This window comes from Haliotis rubra, unplaced genomic scaffold, assembly GCF_003918875.1.
Source record: "Haliotis rubra isolate DU_JTF1 unplaced genomic scaffold, ASM391887v1 Scf1095, whole genome shotgun sequence".
Lineage (NCBI taxonomy): Eukaryota > Metazoa > Mollusca > Gastropoda > Lepetellida > Haliotidae > Haliotis > Haliotis rubra.
In genome coordinates this window covers 39,996-59,904 of record NW_025764998.1, presented here as the reverse complement: position 1 = coordinate 59,904, position 19,909 = coordinate 39,996, and the positions used below count along the sequence as shown (strand labels likewise).

General features: G+C 42.2%; 1 protein-coding gene across 1 annotated transcript; it reads left to right on the top strand.

Moving 5' to 3' along the window:
* The first annotated feature begins 15,845 nt into the window (after window positions 1-15,845).
* Window positions 15,846-17,909, top strand: LOC124283739. Its single transcript, XM_046719766.1, has one exon. The coding sequence runs from the start codon at window positions 15,846-15,848 to the stop codon at window positions 17,907-17,909; it is 2,064 nt and encodes a 687-aa protein (XP_046575722.1).
* Window positions 17,910-19,909: the final 2,000 nt, after the last annotated feature.

The following is a 19,909-nucleotide window of genomic DNA, read 5'->3' as shown; positions in this document are numbered from 1 at the left end:
AGTTTCTTAATGAGTTTGTTTTCCTTTCCTGTCCTAGCTTGTATCAGGTATGAACGACTTAACACATGCTGCTTGGTCTACTTGTGAAACTGATCCACAATGGTTGTATGTTGTGTACAGTTATGTCTTGATGTCAAACTATATCGTATAGGTACTACTTGAACATTTTTGGTGTTGCAGTAGCTATTTCCAAACTGCTTGGAAGCCTTGTGAACAGGCAGTCAGCTTTATGTTTGTTGTTTAATTGCATGATCTTTAACTTTTTGTTAGAACTTTATATAAGTTTACACAGAAGAAATTCAATGATAACAATGTCTGTTTCATATATGTTAGGGGCGGTGGGGTAGCCTAATGGTTAAAGTGTTGGCTCGTCACGCCGAAGACCCGGGTTCGAATCCCCACATGGGCACAATGAGTGAAGCCCATTTCTGGTGTCCCCCGCCATGATGTTGCTGGAATATTGCTAAAAGCTGTGTAAAACTAAACTTAGTCAGTCAGTCAGTCATATATGTTAAATCTTGATGTTGTACTGAAATGGCCACAATCCTTTTTTTGTCCCTATGTTATTGAAAGTCCTGGTCACATTCATCAAAGCAATCTTTGTATTAAGATAATCGTAACTCATATGGATACGTTTACATAGATTTATGATAATCATACTTCTAAAATTCGAGGGTGGTGGGGTAGCCTAGTGGTTAAAGCGTTGGCTTGTCACGCCGAAGACCCGGGTTCGAATCCCCACATGGGTACAATGTGTGAAGCCCATTTCTGGTGTCCCTCGCGGTGATGTTGCTGGAATATTGATAAAAGCGGCGTAAAACCAAACTCAGTCAGACAGTCTAAAATTCGAGCTTGACCAACCTTGAAGATCAAAGTTTTTGTGTTTGTACACTTTAATTCCAAATGGCTGTATGTGGCATAGATGAAATCAAAAATAATCCTATGGTTGTATTTCAATTTTCTTATATGTAATTTTGCATTTTGTATTGTGATCTGCAAGATAATGAGATCTGTATATTTCAGCATGATTTTGCCATATTTTCTTTGCACAATGTTTCTCATCGTTGTTACAAAAGATCAAAAAGATAAATTATTGTTAGATACTCATATGTTTCATGATAGTCTTCAGCAGCACAGCTGTTGTGCAGTGTTTGTTGAGAAACAGAAGGAATAAATATTTGTACTGTTGAAAGTTGTGCATTTGATTTTAATCCCATCTGGATTTCGATCCCTTGCTCTCAGAGTCAACGATCAAATGTCAGCGATCTAATTCACAAAATCCCATCTGGATTTCGATCCCTTGCTCTCAGAGTCAACGATCAAATGTAAGCGATCTAATTCACAAAGTCAGCGATCTAACTCACTCAGCCACTGTGGTTGTCACAAAGTGGAAGTCTGACAATTTCAGCAATGTGAGCCATACCAATTAACACATGTGAGAGCGGTACACAAAGTATGTTGTCTGGATTACCACTCTCCCTGGATGGGATTCAGCTCCATTCACACACTCAACAAAGTACTGAAACCTCTACTGACAAAAGTGAAATGCCACATATAACATGTGGCATTTGACCACTTTCTAAAATGCATTGTGTATTCACGGCACAAATCTTATTGACATATTTACTGCATGCCCAGAAGGTACGATATTACTTTCTAACATGCTTCGCGAGAAGATCAAAGGCGCCGACGTACACTGTTTTTTTGCATAACGTCACTACCCCATTCTAGTCTGAGCCCCTCGTACTGAAACGTACCCTTGCATTCGTGACCAACTCGTGTTATTCCGGGTCTCTTCTTGGAGGTTACGGAAAGGGGTGGGTGGTGACGAATGGAACCCTTGGTAATCGACGTCACGATTCATGTCTGTTGTCATCGCCTCGTTAACTACGGTAAACTACTTCGTAGCACCCGTTTCTTGGTTTGCAGTTGCTTCAGTCGGCTAACATCACTGGTGGCAACATTACGTTTAACTTTTTTGGACGGAATAATTGTCTCAACACGGCCATGTTCGCTAACTTAGCCTATGTCAAGAGTCACACAATGCATTCGTTGGTGACTTGTCAGCTTCATCTGGATTTACATGTTGCCCCATTAGTTTTACATTAATCACAGACCTGTAATTAAAATATTCTAGAGAAGATATTTGACCCGCACGTAAACCTTCATCAGACTGTTTCTGATTTGTCTTCCATGTAACGTGCGTCTTAAGGTATGGTGTAGTGGTTAGAGCGTCCGCCCGGAGAGCAGAAGGTCGCGGGTTCGATCCCCGACCGCGTCATACCATAAGACGTTAAAATATGGTACTTGTTGGTCCCTGTCTGGCGCTCTGTTTTAATGGGTACAACAAGGATTGGTCGGCTCGGAGTCAGTATAATGTGTCTGAGTGGGGTATTCATGCTTCACTGCGGCATGGTATCTCAGTGAGCTAGCACTAAAAAATCAGCTTCAGTCTGGGCTAGTACAAGCAGCCGCACATACACATACACACGCATGCACGTCGTCATGTGAGCGAAATATTCTCAAGCACGAGATAACTATTTCAAATCACGAACGATGAAGGATCTTTTTAATAATATCAGTTCTCATTTAGTTATTGCATTTTTAAAAGAATTAGATTTGTTGAATGAATTGTAAATAGATAAATATTTTAAAATTGGTAGTTTAGTTGAGCAGCTGAGATTGCTAGTGGCTCTATCCTCACAGGAGGTTGAAGTATTGTAAAATTATTGTCCTCCTGTGGGGGTACGTAAGTCCAACAACATTCAAAGTAAATTTAAACATACCATTATTTTTAAGCGTAGAATATGTGTTATTTTAACTTATGGCTAAATTGTCTAAACTTGCTGACGGCTGAAGGGATGGTGTAAATCCAGCGAGGGTCCATGCAGGAAGCAAATGTACTGTAAGTCCCCATGGTCCCTAGTATGGTGATCTACCTTCAGTCGTTAGCGATCTACAGCCTGTTTTTATATTGTATTGTTATTTATAGTTCCAATATTTTAGGTTTAATTGCTAGTTTTAAATGGATATCTGTGATACACTAGTAGTTTTACTGTTCTTCGTCAACAGGTTTTTTAATTTCTACCTTTATTCATCATTAATATAATTATAAAATGTTCTCGTCACGATATGGCTGAAATATTGCCGATGTGACGATAAATATTAACTCACTCACTCACTCTCAAGCACGACGTTAAACCCAATTTCACCTCACCTCACCTCACCTTAAGGTAGGTCTCAGACACGTACATGTTACAGTCAATGTCTACAATCAGACAATGTGTACAATGACGAAATAACCAGTCAATGTACACATTGCCTAATTCACCCAGTCATTGTGTACATTGTCTAACATGTCCAGGCAATGTGTACATTGCCGCTTAACTAACCCGATCATTGTACAGATTGACTGATTGTTAAACTTAAGGGATTATTAACAGCATCGTCAGTTAGCCCTGAACGAGGATTGTTAATTGAGGGCACCGACACCGTCGCTTTTTGCATCTCCCACCGCGCATTTCGTAGCGCAAAGCGGGGATAACCGATAGTATTAGGCTCCGTCCGTCCATACGAATTGGAATATCTTAAGAACCTTAGACTAGATTCCTTTCATATTTGGTACCTAGGTCCATCACACCAGTATGCAAAAGGTCCCAGAAACTGGGTGCTACGGAGGTTTGGTGACCCTGACCTAGTTATACAAAGTATGAGGACGTCTGCTTTAGCTATAATAGTTCAGGGCAAAAGTGTACTATATCACACTATATATGGGGACCTTCCTATAGATCTAACCTCGCGAACTGTATTTCTTACATAGACCTCGTGTAAAAATCTTAATGAGACTAAACTAAACTGAAGTATATAGCTTTTTGTTATTGTAATAGGTGATGACAGGTTTACTTCTGTAAAATAGATCAAGACAATGTTTTAAACTGTACAGACATAACATTGCCTCTTATGCTCTCAGTAAGTATCAAGGAAAGAACACATTTCTTTCATTGTTCAGCAAGAGCATTCTCGAGTTACTTCATAATAAAGAATTAGCATGACAATGCTACACAGACCATTGTCATTTCATCATGGTCTTTGCATGACGTCACGATCAAATGACACCATCATATAAACTAAGGCCAGAAATACTTTGAAAATGCTTTTTAGCAATTTTTTGATAATGGTTGATATTTCAGATTCAAAACTCAAATATAATCATTCATATCACCTCGACACCTAATATGGCATATGAGTAATCACGATGTACCATTGCCTAAACTTTTCTGTGACCCACCTGGCAGGCAGGCAGGGTGACAGCGTTATGTAACGCACGGGCAGTACATGTCAGGGACCGTCTCAAAATATCAATTGTCAGTATCACTGCTGGTCGACATCCTCGATAACTCCGATCACTCTCCACTATACCCTGGATGCATCCACGGCTTGGCCCGATGATTATATTACCTCCCTTTGCTGGCTCCGCCTTCTCAAAGTAGCCAATCAGCTAAGCCGCCGTTACATGCGAGCTTGCCAGTGTGAACAAAGAAGCGGTCGCAGTCGCGAAGGTTTGTTTGCAGTGCCACTCAGATTTTTGGGGAAATCATACAGACAAATTGACAGATCTGAAACTTCAAAAATATATATGAAAGAACTCCTTATACCTCTTTCAGAATACCTCTGCATCAATGTGTTGCCAAGTTTAAACGGTTAGATAATTTAAGAAACGAAAGTGAGTTGTGATTGGTTCGCTCAACTTCCCAGCGTAGACACTTGATTGGATAAAAAGTCAGCCAAGGGAGGTAATAAAAACATCCAAGCCGTCGATGCATCCAGGGTATAGTGGAGAGTGATCGTAACGTATACCCTGGAGATTATCGAGGATGCTGGTCGAGGACTCTAGCGGAATTACAACATGTGCAACTCGGCTGACGTTAACACCGTCCCGCAGACAGTATTCGTCCTCGATTTTGAGAACACGGTCTTCAGCCTTTTGCCACACTTCTGGGGTAATTCTCGCAAAAAGAAGCATACGCAAGCTCTTTCACGTCTGAAAGCGTGAATGTGGTACTATTGCGAGCAATAAAATTCTTTCAGTTACCCCAGATCAGCTCGATGAGATTGAGCTCACAGTGTCGTACAGTGCCTTGTTTTGCAGCTAGTTCGTCAGTGATGTACTGGATTAATAATAATAAAAAATGTATCTATAAAGCGCCTAATATCCACCATAGAGATGCTCAGTGGCGCTGTGACAATATTGGTGAAGGAAATAGTTCATTTAACTTTACAGAAAGGCAGCAGTGAATAGATGGGTCTTTAGCAGAGATTTGAAAGTTTCTTTCGATGAAGTGTTCCTGATTTCCTTTGGAAGAGAGTTCCACAGTTTAGGGCTGGCAAAGAAGCCTCGGTCAGACAGTTGGTTTGGAGATTTGTGTTGGGTGAGGAGAGAGTCAGAGAAGGATCGGAGACTTCGCTGAGGTACATGCACGGAGACGAGATGTTTGAAATAGTCGGGAAAGTTATCATTGTAGAGGCAGTCATGAGTCAGAATGAGGATTTTGAAGGTAATTCTTGCAGAGATGGGGAGCCAATGTAGAGACTGTAGTACTGGGGTGATATGGTCACGATGATGAGTGTAGGTGATACATCTGCAGCAGAATTTTGGATTCTTTGTAGTTGCTGGAGTGATTTAGTAGAGTGGTTGGCGTATAGTGAATTAGAGTAGTCGAGTTTGGAAGTGACTAGGCAGTGCATCAGAAGTTTACAGGTGTCAGTATCAAGGTAGTGAGGGACTTTGCTGATGTTATGGATGTTGTAGTAGCAGGCTTTATTGATGGAGGTGATGTGTGCATCCATGGACATGTTGGAATGGTGAACAGAAGAGGGCCGAGAACTGATCCCTGGGGAACACCATATAACAATGGTGACTTTGATGATTGTACATTTCCGATTTTGACAGATTGTGTGCGGCTTGGCAAATATGCAGAGGTCCACTTGAGCACATTTCCTGTTGCCCCAGCGTGATGTTTAAGTCGATGCAGGAGTAAGGTATGATCTATGGTATCGAATGCGCTGGATAGATCAAGGAGCAAAAGCGCTGTCACCATCTGGCCCATATTGACAAGGATGTCATTGTGGATTCGCAACAAAGCTGTCTCCGTACTGTGAGATGTCTTGTAGGCTGACTGGAACGATTCTGCGAGGTGGTTTGTCTCAAGATGCACCTTCAGTTTGCAAGCTACCACTTTCTCTAAACATTTAGGTGAAAATGAAAAGTTGGAGATTGGACGGAAATTTTCCAAATTGTGTTCATCAGCTCCAGGTTTCTTTACAACCGGCGTGACGATTGCATATTTAAAGACACTCAGAACAGTGCCAGGGGAGAGAGATGAGTTCATAATGTCCCATACTGCAGGTGCTAAATAGTATAGCACAGACTTGAACAGCCAGGTAGGAATGGGATCCAGTGGTGAAGATTTAGATGGTGCATTCTTCATGATATCCAGTACAAGGTTGACAGAAACATGTCCGAAGCTTTCAAGCACATTACCAGAGAACTTGCTCTCATCAGAAGTGGAGCTAGTTTGCCTGTATCCTGTATCAAGATTGGTTCATATCCGATGTATCTTGTCCTGAAAGAATGTAGCAAATTTCTCAGCCAGAACAGTTGGAGAGCTGTGCTCTGGAAGCTTATATTCCCTTTAGAAGTTACCCTTTAGAAGTTGGTTCAACAGTTTGAACAGTTCTTTTGAGTTGTTCTTATTTGGATTGGCTTTTCGTGCTGCCGGATTGTTTCCACGAACTGGGGCTTTGTTTCTGATTGCCTGTAAGGTACGTTAAAGGAAGTGAGAAAATCCTGCAGCTGAGCCTTGAGATTGCTCATGGTGGGTGTGATGATACCAGGGATACGGAGGTTATGGTAACTGGCGTCATCCAAAATGATAACGCTTGGTTCATCCAGCTGCGATAAAAGCTGATGTTAGAACCAATCCAAAAATACCTGCCCATTCATTCGCTATGGTAATCAACATCAGACTACTTGGCCTCAAAAACAAAGTCACAACCCCCAATCAGTCCCTTGCTACGGGTACCAGCATGCAAGATGATCAGGCGTCTACCTTTGCCTGATGGTAACACTGGTGCCTTAGAACAATCTGAAGGAAGACACATCCGATCGGTTGAGTGATTTTTATTACACCAGGTTTCACCAAGGTATATCATTTGAAACCCAAAATTGCGGTATTCAACTGTTCTGAGATAAGCTGATCGCATGGACAGGACTGAGTACTTTTCTCTAAACACAGCTCTGTCATCTCCCTTTTGGTGTACCTGAACCCCATTTCTACCAGAGCTACAATAAGTGTTGTTTTCGAGACATATATTGTATCTTTGATCTCATCTTGTATATCAACACACGTCGGTGGGATTTTGCGTTCATACAGTTTATAAACTGCACGGCGTATGACATCCTTATCAAAGCTATCCAGTTGGTTGTTCCTACCTGGCTTTGATTTTGACACGACCCTTGAGGTAACTGATTTGTTTACAACTTTGTCAACCTGACTATATGTCAAATTAAGGGCTTTACACATTCTATAGTAAACCCTTTGGTAGCTGACGAGAGGTTTTCCCCTTTGTTTCTCCAGTATGAACTATTAGTATAAATTTGAAATTAATTGTTTTGCAGAGATATCAAGTCGCACGTTGCCAGTTCATTGCTCATACACGAAATGAAATTTCTATGGGATAACAAGATTATCTGTGCGACTTTAATTAAGACTTTTTACGTAATTATTGTGAATATAACTACTACAAGAGTTCCATCTTTTTCACATATAGATGTTAAAACAAACCCCAAAACTTTGTACAGTAATTTATGTAATTAAGGCTCCTCGCCTCTAGGCAGGAGACCTATTGTAATCGTTCGGATAATTATTATTTATCATTCCGCCGATTTTTGTACCAAACAGAACTCCTAAACCAATGATCGGACTCGCTTACAAAAACTCACACAGATGCGCACCGAGGTGTAGATATTCCCCTTAAACATCTCTAGGCTCTAGGCCCAATAGCAAAGGGGAGATAATTCAATATTAATTCCAAAATTTCAAAGTTTGACAGCAAATATCTCAAGAACTAATTGTTCCAACACTTCCTAATCTCTTTTACAGATGTGGGGCGGTGGGGTAGCCTAGTGGGTAAAGCGTTGGCTCGTCACGCCGAAGGCCCGGGTTCGATTCCCCACATGGACACATTGTGTTAAGCCCATTTCTGGTGTCCCCCGCCGTGATATTGCTGGAATATTGCTAAAAGCGGCGTAAAACTAAACTCAGTCAGACAGTTGTACAGATGCACAATCGAATTCCCAACAATTTTGCCTGGACGGGTCAAGTCGCTAAAACGTACCGTTTTAACAGTTATTTTTGTTTTCAGTTTTTGGCCATGTTTTTCAGCAGTAGTTTGCTCCCAAGATGTGCAAATTCTGCACGCAAAGTGCCAGTATGATAGATGACGTCTTGGTCATTCCAGAACACTAATTGCTTTGACCGTAGACCCAAGAACAGCTTAGATACAGCCTTTTAAAAAAGGAACTATTTCTTCTCCGGAACTTCTTAAAAGGTACATCATCCCCCGCGACCCCGGCTGTATTTGGAAGATCCGCTCGCCTGTCAAAGACGTGTTCTGGCTCCTTTTTTGACGAAGATTTCTAGCCCTCAGATACAATAGATAGAACTAAAGCCAAGGAGACCTCATCGTTGCCTGCAACTATATTTTAATTAGTTGAGGCTATATGAATAATTATAGTCTGTATTTCAAAACTACAGTTTGTACTTAGAATATTTACGAATGTTGTTAAAACGTCAAAATTTCCTCCTGTGAAGTCACCGCTCAAGTGCATTTTTTTCATCTGAGCTTTAATATCCAACTAGGTAGAGTCGTACATGTATCATATATGTGCTTTTATCTTGTGTCAAATTCATCATATTGATATTGAAGCCAAAAAGCATTTTCCAAGCATTTCTGGCCTTACTTTAGTAAATCCGCAACTGAAGCTGATTAGCTGTAACAGTAGCTAGGCACCTACTTTTATGTTTATACTTTCCATAAAATAACATCATATTGAAATCAATTCTAAAATGGTCCCTTGAGATATATGCACTACATCAATCGTGCTCATGCGTTAGAGTGAGTTTAGTTTAACTATTTCCATACAACCCTTCTATTTCAGCAACATATGACACTTACATACGAGGGAAGGGATATCACGTACGTCTCCATGGTTGCAACGGTTGACATGGACCATTTTATGACTAACATAACATCAAAATCCATATGAACTGAATTTCTTTTCAAAACGTCTTTATTCACTGTCATTATTTCAGACCAAAAGAGAAAAAAGTACGATATATACTCTCCCAAAAAAGAAACGCATCATGAAAATAGCAATTTCATGTAGCAATGAATTAAAACGTGATTCATTTTGAAAAAGGTTTTGCTCTGTTTATGAGTCATATGGTGTTTATGTTTTGAAACATCACAACAAAACGCACCATCCGTAAAATACCCGTATTTAACAGCATGATTTTCAATTTCGGCGTGTAGTGTCACTGAATACACAATTCACATGCAATGCACGTGAAAGTTGGTGATCAAATAGTCTCAATGATGGGTAGAAAAGGTTGATCGCTGTCTGTCGATTATTCACTGTATTTGGAACATTGTTGACGAACGCAAAATGCCACGTCTAAGTGAAGCCAACCGTCATATCACCATTGGTTTGCTTGAAGCTGGCCAGTCTCAACGTGCAGTTGCCCGACGCATGAATGTTCACCAAAGCACCATTTCACGGTTCTGGGAGAGATATCACCGGCAGAATGCGGTAGCAGATGCCCCTCGTAGTGGGCGCCCTCGAGCGACCACTGCGGCGCAGGATCGCTACATCCGGGTGTACATCACCTGCGTCATCGAACAGCTACGGCGACCAGTACCGCTTGACAAATACCCGGATTAAGGAGGCTTTCTGCACAGACCGTTAGGAACAGGTTGAGAGAGGCTGGTTTACGTGCCAGAAGACCTTATTTTGGCCCTGTGCTTCGACAACAACATCGTCGACATCGAGTTCAGTGGTGCACCAACGTTCAGGCCTGGAACCTACCGAATTGGCGTAGAATCACGATTTCTATTGGAACGACGCGATGGAAGAATGCGGATGTACAGACGTCGATGTGACCGTTTCGCCGACGCTTGCGTGCCCCAGGTAGACAGATTCGGCCGGGGAAGTGTTATGATGTGGGGGGTCGATCACCTGCCGTAGGAGAAGTGATTTGGTGATGATCCGGGGCAACCTGACAGCTCAACGGTACTGTGACGAAATCCTACGCCCACATCTCCTTCCAATCATTGATCGCCAGAGGGAGTTGTTTCAACAGTACAATGCCAGGCCCCTCACAGCACGTCACACTAGAGACTTCCTCCAGAACCACAACATCAATGTGCTCCCCTGGCCCTCAAGATCACCGGACTTAAACCCGATCGAACATCTGTGGGATGCCCTGGACAGACGGGTGCGACGCCGTAACCTTCAGCCCCAGACACTTCAGCAACTCGTACAGGCACTACAGGCAGAGTGGGCTGCGATTGGGCAACACGAGATTCTGAGACTTATTCGTTCGATGCCGAGGCGATGCCGTGCAGTTCCGAATGCCCACGGTGGTATTGACTTCAGTGCCACCACACGTCTCCATGTGACACTCAAACTGACTTTCCTTGAGTTGGTGCCAAAGACGGATAAGTCTGCATTCCCAGTGTGCAATTTCGCTATATTTCATTGACTCATAAAGCCTACAAGATGTTTCAATATAAACATAAAAATACGGTTGAAATTCCTATATGCGTTTCTTTTTTTGGGAGAGTATATATGTCGTCTTTAGCACAGACACATTGGAAATGCATCTGGGGGTGGTGGCCTAAAAGGAGAAACTAAATTGAACTAACACAGCATTGTGTTAATGTGATAATTTCTTTCAACCCAGTGACTACACCGCGGTGAGAGAACAACTAAAATTTAGTAGATTTATGTCGTTACTTAGAATCCAAAGAACGATATGAGACGAGTGTCACCTCATAGGCCCCCACTGCGGGACAGAAAATCGATAAACTAGGCCCCGGTTTAGTATCCACACCCCCTAATATATTACAAGTATATAGTAGGGCTGAAGGGGTCGTTGTCGGCACAGGTACTACAGATACGTACCCCAGGTACGTTTCTGTATACAGATATGTACCCTAAACAAAGTCAAAATACAGAAACGTACCCGGTACCCTAAAAGCGGACGAGTCCATATTCCGCCATCCCAAACCGAAACCGCATGTAGTTGTTCCCATTCAACTGATTCCGAGTGGTATTCATGTGCATCGCGAAATAGCCGTTACGTATTCTCATTACTGACATAACGCAATCAAATGTATCTAATACAACAGCATGACAGTTCCGATCAAAAATGCGACACAATGGGAATGGAATCGACCTATAGGGTACGTTTCTGTATTCTCATTATGGCCAGGGTACGTTGGGGTACATATCTGTAGTACCCGTGCCGACAACGACCCTTCAGCTCTAGTAGGGTGTTTGGATACTAAACCGGGGCCTAGTTTATCGATTTTATGACCCGCAGTGGGGGCCTATATGTGTCACCTGTACGTCGTAACAAACTGTAAGGACAGTCAACAGTCAAAGAACATTAAGTGCTTTGACAATTAAACTCAAAGCCCAATTCCTGGACATCTGTTACTTGGAATATTCCTATTTTGTGTGGTCAGATACAATTTTCGACGACCAGATCGACATTTTAACGCCATGTGCTCACCGAATGTCAACGTCATATAGCACCGGTTTTGACCAGGGGAGATAATCAAGTAAATCCTAAAAAATACACTGTCACAAAGAACACGAACTGCACTCGAAGGACGAGGATACACGGCAAGAAACATAACTGTGAAATATGTGTAGAATGAGTAGACGAGTTATCACGTCCCTCGTATGGAAATTAACATTGTAAAACATCTGACGTCATATCTCGTCCATCAGAGGCTATAGTGCAGCTGGAAAATCTGGTCGTATATGCAAGGGTTTACTATGGAATACTGTAAGGGTGTTGTAGACAGGGGGGTATAGTCCTAAAATGACGTCATCATCGAACACCTGGCTGACCTCATTTCACAGGGGTGTCAATGACCGTGGGATCCGGCGTCACATCACACCATGACATCACGCCATTATGTTGGACCAATCAGCATACAGCCAACTCACTCCGGTGTGACTCACCCTGACCGAGGGGTCAATGACCGCGCGCCCCCGTGGGAAACACATCACAGCATCACACCATAACATCACGCCACTATTTTGGACCAATCAGCATACTGCCAACTCATTCCGGTGTGACTCACCCTGACCGAGGAGTCAATGACCGCGCGCTCCCGTGGGAAACACATCGATCATAGCATCACACCATGACATCATGCCATTAATTTGCACCAATCAGCGCATAGCACCAACGGAACTCACTTGACCACTGACCACAAACTAGTTTCATCCGGTTTCAGTTTTAACTATAAAAAACCCTTAATTCAACATCATTCATCACTTGCCGACTGCACTTTGAGGTGACTTCACGACCAACGAAACCATTTGAGCTCTTGAGTGTCTTCAACAAGTTCAACAAACGAAAAGGTATGTTTATATACTCTATATCTACACTAGATGGTTAAACACAGTAAACCTTGGTTAAAGCGTGGAGATAAAACCATATCTTAGGTTCTCGCTCACAGTAGGATCCCTTGAGTATGCCTCGGTGTAATCATATATTATACGTATTGTGGATGCATCATATGTACAATAAAGTTTTCATGTGTCATCCAATCTAAACGTTTTTGGTGGAACAAATAATCGTGCTAACATACCTTTCATAGTCCATGAATAAAACACATAATGATATCCGATGGTAGTGAAAAATCCCATATGTTTGTGATTGTTTGAAATCAACCATCAGTTCGTATACGAGTTCAATGTCACAAAACATAGCTTTTCCCCACACGTGCCTGACACTACCCATGCAAATGGAATTTCAGTCTGTTTAGGGTAGACTTGCACAAGTCTCTAAGCTAATAACGAATCCTTTAAACGATAATTTCTATTAAATAAAATAGAAATATATTCCTGTAATATACTGGGTAGACTGTCTGCGTTTATCTTGACTAGTTGATTTAAAGGATAGAATTACTATACAGCAGCGGGTTTAACCTTTAGCATCGCCTTGGAGCAAAGCTAGTGGCGGTCTCCCGCTTCCTGCTCCCAGCCGTTAAAACACTGTTGACCCACATTACGTGTGTGGCACTATACTGTGGCGGGGGGCAGGGGAAAGCGTTTGTCGACTGTTAGCCGGGCAACATTTCTCGCGCGTGATAGAGTGTGTTTTTCGCGAGTGTCAACAACCTGATATGATGGAATTGTGAATTACTCCCTATTCTCAAATTAAAAATAGTATGATTTTGCATTTAATGAATGCATCATGATAACACAGTACTTGATGTATTTTAAAACATACAAACAAAACGTTATATGCTCGTTAGAATCAACAGTAGCTAGGGCATGTCAGCTTTGAAACGTGCGTTCTCGTCATGGGATTTGTACGTGCGCTTGATAAGTGTTTAGGCGTCTACAGTCAGATGCTGGTAATAATGACGTTAGAATATGTTTTATAACAGTTTGTTTGGTTGCAACTGAGAACGATGTAAATGTCTCATGGCCACCACCGTCTCTTTTGTGAGACTTTTCATACTGTATTATCAAGTGTTTTTTTTTTTTTCACAGAATGGAACAAGAAATCTTAAACCAGTGCCTCCCCCATATCAAAACTGTAGATGAGTTGCTCCAGTTTGCAAATTACTATAATGTAAAACACCTACCCATCGTTCAACAGCGTTTGTTCACTTTGCAATTTGAAGAATTGTGTCAAAATTTAAATTTGGAAGCGGATTGTCCCAGTATGCCTGATACAGATGTCACAGATATAGAGACTCACTCCCCTAGTAGAAAACGTTCAAATTCCCCCCTTCCTGGCCCTTCTAGTAAACAACCTCGACTGGACAGTCTTTTCACAGAGGATTTACACATCAATTATGAGGACTATTTAGATTTTGACTTTGATGATACCATGTTTAATCAAGTCGAACTAGGTGAAGCTGAGAGTCGTCCCTATGAGTTTAGTCTAAGGAAACAGCGTACATTTGCTAAACATGCAGCAGTTGAAAAAGTGTATAAAGTGAGATTTAACGATGAATGGAGAGGTCAAAATTTAGCTGACCTTCACGGTCGGCTGCATAACATGTTTGATGATGTGCTAAGTCAAGCTAGGGGGCAGTTACAAGATTCTGATTTAGGACGTGTTGTATTACACCATGATAAGTTAGAAAATCCAATTGTGGTCCCACTGAGACCATTGGAAAATTTGAATGCAGATGTCATTCTGAGACATGTGGAAAATGTATTAAAAAGTCACCATCATTTGGCTTTGGATGATTCCTTTGATATCGATATAGGTATGATTGATATGCCTAAAGGAGGAATGAAATCTCATAAAATCACAAATGTTCAAGAAAGTGTTAAACTCAAACATAGTATTGTACAAATCAACAATGCAGATCACCTATGTATGGCAAGAGCTCTCTCTGTGTGTTTTGCTAAAGCTCATCAAGTATCTAAGGCTGAATGGCAGGATCTCATCAATTCTCATCCTTTAGATCAGTGTGAGTGCCGGTTTCTGTTAACATCTCCCCAGTCAAAGAATACTCATATGACACATCTCGCTTTAGAACATAAGAAATGTCCACCCTCTCTGTATGACAATCTTCGAAAGCATAACAACCATCAGACCCTCTTTGCCAATCTTCTCTGTGACAAAGCAGGTGTGTCCAAGGATAGAATGGCGGGTGTGACAGATATTCCCAAATTGGAAGCTGTCTTGGGTTGTCAAATATTAGTGATCAATGCATCACTGGGAAATAAATTCATCACCAAAGGGATGAAAGATGACAGAAAGCAGTTGTTTCTGTATTTAGTGGATAACCATTTTCATGCCATCCCCAACATTTCTGGCTTTTTCAGCCAAAGTTATTTTTGTCACCATTGTCTCACTCCCTTCCAAAACAAACATGAACATACATGTGACAATTACTGTAGGGTCTGTAAGAGGAAATCGTGTCACACCAAGGACACTGCAAGAATCTGTCCTGATTGTCACATGCAGTGCCGATCGGAAGCGTGTTTTATCGCTCATAAGGAGCCTAAAAAGTCCAAGAAAGGGGACCTCCCCTCAGAGTGTCAGACCTACTGGCGTTGCCCTCAGTGTTATAAAGTGCTGAATATTTGGCAAAACAAAGATGGTCAACATGATTGTGACACTTACATGTGCCAGCCTTGTGGTAAGAGGGTGCCCATGGATCATAATTGTTATCACGAGCCATTACCTGTAGATGACAAACCCCAAGTCAAGAAATTCATCATGTTTGACTTTGAATGTTCCCAAGATGAAGTGTCTACTTGTGCAGAAGGTTATCTACCTTCCCCTTGTTCCAAGTGTGGACCTGAAGAAGAGGATTGTACGCATCATACCATGTGTGACAACTGTCACCAATCTTGGTGTGGGCGTCAGGAACATAAACCTAACTTTGTCATAGCTCAGTCTGTCTGTGACATTTGTAGACATCACCCATTCTCACCTAAAGCCACATGTTTTTCTTGTGGTGATCGTTGCGATGTATGCAACAAATGGCATAAGAAATTCAATTGTTTCAAGATGCCTCCATGTCCAGACACTTGTGGTCATCGAGAGGTCAAGTTCAAAGGCAAGAACACAGCTACATTATTCTGTAAATGGCTTTTCACAAAAGCTCACAAAAGCTTTTCGGTGTTTGCCCACAATTTCAAGGGTTATGATGGCTATTTCCTGTTGGATTATCTGATAGGGAATAGTATCCTCCCTGACAACATGGTGTACAATGGGTCTAAACTCATGTATATGCATATTCCCCGGGGTTTGAACATTCGACTGTTGGACAGTTTGTCTTTCTTCAACACTAAACTGGCCAATCTTCCCAAGATGTTTCATCTGGAAGAGTTGAAGAAAGGCTATTTCCCCCATTACTTCAACACCTCTGTCAACCAACAGTATGTTGGGCCTTATCCTGATGCTTCATTCTATGGGATCAACAACATGTCTACACAAGACAGAAGTCACTTCCTAACTTGGTATGCCAAACAAAAGGACAACATCTTTGACTTTGCTCAAGAAATGGAGGAGTATTGTCGGTCAGACGTTCAAATCTTGAGGGAAGCTCTCATGACTTTCCGACAATTATTATTGTCTGTTACAACAAAGACATATCTTGTCAAGGACCCTAAAACACTGCAAATCGCTCAAAAGAAAGAACCTGGCATCGATCCGACAGATTACATTACCATTGCCAGTGTGTGTCATGGGGTGTTCAAGCACAAGTTCTTGACAGCATACACTCATGTCAAACTTCTTTGGCAAGGGACAGTCACTCCATGGCTTCCCATCAAAGAGCATAAAAATCAACACTGGGTGGAAGTCAAACCCGGGTCCTGGCTAACCCTTCAAGCAGTACAAGAAGCAGGGGGTGTGGTTCATGAAAAAGAGACCCTTCCCAGTCCCATTGCAAAGGTCCCTGGAGATGGATACACCAAAGATCAATACAGTCTGATCTCCATACAATGGCTGGAATGGCTGATTCACTCCCAACACAAACACATTCAACATGCGTTGAATGAAGGTGAATATCAGATCCCAGGGACCAAGTATAAGGTGGATGGGTACTGTCGTGACAGCAACATTATCTACCAGTTTGACGGGTGTCTCTATCATGGTTGTCCTACATGCTATCCTCATGACCGGGACAAAACAGTACTGCCTCACACCAAGCAGTCTGTCAGTGAGTTGTATGCTTTGACCATGAAGAGAAATGCAACCATCAGGCAGAAGGGTTACGAGTTAGTGACCCTCTGGGAACATGAGTTCAGGCAACAACTGAAAACCAAACCTGAATTGAAAACCTATGTGGCCACCATAGATCTCCAGGAACGATTAGATCCCAGAGATTCATTTTTCGGTGGTCGGACTAATGCTTCCAAGTTGTTTTATGAAACTGAAGAGAAGGAAGACATTTTGTACATGGATTTTACATCCTTGTACCCATGGGTCAACAAGTATGGTCAGTATCCCGTTGGGCACCCTCAAATCATTACCAGAGATTTCAAATCTCTAGAGCAGTACTTTGGCATTGCCAAAGTCAAGATCTTACCCCCACGTGGACTGTATCATCCCGTCTTGCCCTTTAGATCGAATGGGAAACTCAAATTTGCATTGTGTCAAACTTGTGCTAATTCAGAGCAACAAACACCATGTCAGCACACGGATGTAGAACGTGGTTTCATTGGAACATGGTGCATTCCAGAGTTAATCAAAGCTCTGGAGAAAGGCTATGAACTTCAAAAGGTGTATGAAGTTTATCACTGGGCAGAAACCACCCAGTATGACAAAACGACCCAATCGGGTGGTTTGTTTGCCAGTTACATCAACACCTTCCTGAAAATCAAGCAAGAATCTTCAGGTTGGCCTGCATGGTGTCAGTCAGAAGCAGATAAACAACAATACATTCACAAATATTTGGAGAATGAAGGCATTCAGTTAGACTATGACAACATTGAGAAAAATCCTGGTTTGAGAGCCTTGTCAAAACTAATGTTGAATTCATTCTGGGGTAAATATGCTCAAAGACCCAATATGAGACAGACAAAATTTGTATTTGCATCTAAACTGGAGGAATTTTATCAATTTTGACAGATCCCAAAAAGACCCTACACGATTTTCATATTCTCAATGACAATGTAGCCCAATTTCAGTGGACCCATGACACTGAATTTATCCCTCAGAGTGAGACTACTAACATCTTCATTGCCACTTTTACCACCTGTTATGCAAGACTAAAACTGTACAGTGTGTTGGACATGCTACAAGAACGTGTCTTGTATTATGACACTGACTCTGTCCTCTTTGTCTCTAGGCCTGGTGATGTCAATCCACCCTTGGGGATTATTTGGGAAACTCACCGATGAATTGGAAGGAGACCCCATTGTGATGTTTTGTTCAGGGGGACCCAAAAATTATGCCTACAAAACACAATCTGGCAAAGAATGTTGCAAAGTCAGAGGGTTTACACTCAATTATACCAACTCACAATTAATCAACTTTGATTCTGTCAAAGCCATGGTGCTTTCTCACAACAGAAATCAATCTGTGGACATTACCAACTCTTCGAAAATTACCAGAGACAAATATTCGGCAAAGATATACAACAGAAAAGAAACCAAAACGTATAGAATGGTATACACAAAACGGGTCATTCAGCCTAATTTAGATACTGTACCTTATGGGTTTTGAGATCAGCTGAGTAGCTCATTCCTGTTTAGTCATGGCCGCATAAAGGCCATGTATATCTAGTCACACAGGGAGCCACATAGAGACCCACAGGCAGCCACATAGGCAGCCACAGGCAGCCACATAGGGAGCCACAGGCAGCCATAGGGAGCCATTTGGCAGCCACAGGCAGCCATTTGGGAGCCACAGGCAGCCACGTAGGGAGCCACTTGGCAGCCACATAGGGAGCCATAGGCAGCCACTTGGGAGCCATAGGGAGCCATTTGGCAGCCACAGGCAGCCACATAGGGAGCCATAGGCAGCCACTTGGCAGCCATAGGGAGCCATTTGGCAGCCACAGGCAGCCATTTGGGAGCCATAGGGAGCCACAGGCAGCCACATAGGCAGCCACGTAGGGAGCCACAGGCAGCCACATAGGCATCCACAGGCAGCCATAGGGAGCCATAGGGAGCCATACTATAAATAGGATTAGTTTCATACATGGAATGCATTCAGTAAGATGGGTAGGTTAAGGAAAGACTGTCCCGTACCTGGTTGTTCTGCTCGACATTTACTAAGACTTCCCTTACATCTATCCAAAGTTCACAAATTAGATACCCCAGGGAAGAGGCACTGGCTAAAGAAGAAGAAAGAGCACATGACTGAAGTTCAAACCACTACACCCAAGTCAGCTATTACATGGAGTCCAGAAAGTGTGGTTGATCCGACTAAACCTTGGTGGGAAACACAAAGTTTAACACCCTTCGAACCCTGCTCCAGTATTTGCGTATCTGGACCAACAGGGGCAGGAAAGACTCATTGGGTGTATAAATTTGTAAAGAACATCAAGGGTATGTATGTGAAGGACCCACCCAAGAAAATCTTGTACTGTTATGGTGTCTACCAATCCCTGTTTGACGACATGGAAAGAACAGTGCCAAACCTCGTGTTTCAACAGGGATTACCCACAGACTCAGACATTGAACAGTTTTCCTCTGATGGTCAACATGGACTCATTATCCTGGACGATCTTTTACATCAAGTGTTAAGTTCTAAAGACATGGAACTGTTATTTACACAAGGTTGTCATCATAGATGCCTTAGTGTTATATTTATTACTCAGAACTTGTATGGTCAAGGCAAGTCAGCACGAACTATAGCCCTGAACACGTGGTACTTGGTGTTGTTCAAGAATGTGCGCGATATCTCACAGATGATGACCCTTGGAAAACAGTTATTTCCTGGACGTGCAGGGGTTCTCGTGGAAGCATACACAGATGCTATGAAGCAGCCTTATGGCTATTTGGTGTTGGATATGTCTCCACGTGCAGAAGATAAACTGAGACTCAAAACCCGAATTTTTCCAGGGGGAAGATCCCGTTGTGTATGTGCCAAGATTATAAATAGCAGTGACTTTGATTCCT

Bases quoted from the DNA above. Each gene is read 5' to 3' on its own strand.
- LOC124283739 (XM_046719766.1), top strand. From the start codon at position 15,846: ATGCCTCCATGTCCAGACACTTGTGGTCATCGAGAGGTCAAGTTCAAA.